This window comes from Corapipo altera, unplaced genomic scaffold, assembly GCF_003945725.1.
Source record: "Corapipo altera isolate COAL_440 unplaced genomic scaffold, ASM394572v1 58106, whole genome shotgun sequence".
Classification (NCBI taxonomy): domain Eukaryota; kingdom Metazoa; phylum Chordata; class Aves; order Passeriformes; family Pipridae; genus Corapipo; species Corapipo altera.
The window spans coordinates 195-1,559 of record NW_020890762.1 but is presented as its reverse complement, the minus strand read 5'-3'; the positions used below and the strand labels follow the sequence as shown (position 1 = coordinate 1,559).

General features: G+C 70.3%; 1 protein-coding gene across 1 annotated transcript; it reads left to right on the top strand.

Moving 5' to 3' along the window:
* Positions 1 to 126: 126 nt before the first annotated feature.
* LOC113942473 (ryanodine receptor 1-like) lies at positions 127 to 740 on the top strand (the record flags this gene model as incomplete). Its single annotated transcript, XM_027633600.1, has 2 exons — positions 127 to 248; positions 554 to 740. Coding segments are annotated over 2 exons (309 nt in total), but the record flags the coding sequence as incomplete, so codon positions are not given.
* Positions 741 to 1,365: the final 625 nt, after the last annotated feature.

Genomic DNA, 1,365 nt, shown 5'->3' with positions numbered 1-1,365 from the left:
CTTATTGACCAGGGGGGGTCCCTGTGGGTCTGGGAGTGTCCCTGTGGGTCTGTGTGTATCTGGGGGGGTCTGGGGGGTCCCTGAGGATTTGGGGTCCCCCCTGTGACCCCCCCGTGCCCCCCCCAGGCCATCCTGCACCAGGAGGGGCACATGGACGACGCCCTGACCCTCACCCGCTCCCAGCACCAGGAGTCGCAGGCGGCGCGGATGGTTTTCAGCACCACGGGGCTCTACGGGGCCTTCATCAGGTCTGGGGGGGTCTGGGGGGATTCCTGAGGGGTCCTGGGGGTCTGTGGGTGATGTGGGGGGTCCCTGGGGGTCCGTGGATGTCCCTGGGGTTCTGTGGGGGTCCCTGGGGGTCCGTGGTGGTCTGACCCCCCCCGTGCCCCCCCAGGAGCCTGGCTATATATGGGATATCTTATCTGGGATGTGAGGGGTCTGTGAGGAACGAGGGGGGTCCCTGGGAGTCCCTGGGGGTCTCTGGGGGTCTCTGGGGTTCCGTGGGGGTTCCTGGGGTTCCGTGGTGGTCTGACCCCCCCGTGCCCCTCCCCAGGAGCCTGGACAGCCTGCAGGGCCGCCCCCGGGGGTCTCCTCCCCCCTCGCTGCCCATCGCGGGGATGATCCTGAGCCTGCGGGACCTCATCGGGTACCTGGAGCCGCCTCCCCCCGAGCTGCGGCACGAGCAGCGCCAGGGGCGGCTGCGGGCACTGCGGGGCCGCCAGAGCCTCTTCCAGCAGGAGGTGAGACCCCCGGGACCACCCCCACATAGCAGGGACCCCCGGGATCACCCCCAGACAGGAGGGACCCCTGGGATCGCCCCCAGACAGGAGGGACCCCCGGGATCACCCCCAGACAGGAGGGACCCCCGGGATTGCCCCACAAAGGAGGGGACCCCCTGGGATTGCCCCCACAAAGGAGGGACCCCCGGGACCACCCCCACATAGCAGGGACCCCCGGGACTGCCCCCAGACAGGAGGGGACCCCTGGGTACACCCCCATAGCTGGGGGGACCCCTGGGACCACCCCCACATAGCAGGGACCCCCGGGACCACCCCTAGACAGGAGAGACCCCTGGGATCACCCCCAGACAGGAGGGACCCCCGGGATTGCCCCCACAAAGGAGGGATCCCCGGGACCACCCCCAGACAGGAGGGACCCCTGGGGACGCCCCCATAGCTGGGGGGACCCCTGGGACTGCTCCACATAGGAGGGGAGCCCCGGGACCACCCCCACAAAGGAGGGACCCCTGGGACTGCCCTACGCAGGAGGGGACCCCCGAGTACACCCCCATAAAGGGGAGGACCCTGGGACTGCCCCCAAATCCGGGGGGTCATGGGGGGGTCCTGGGGATTGGTGGGGTCACAG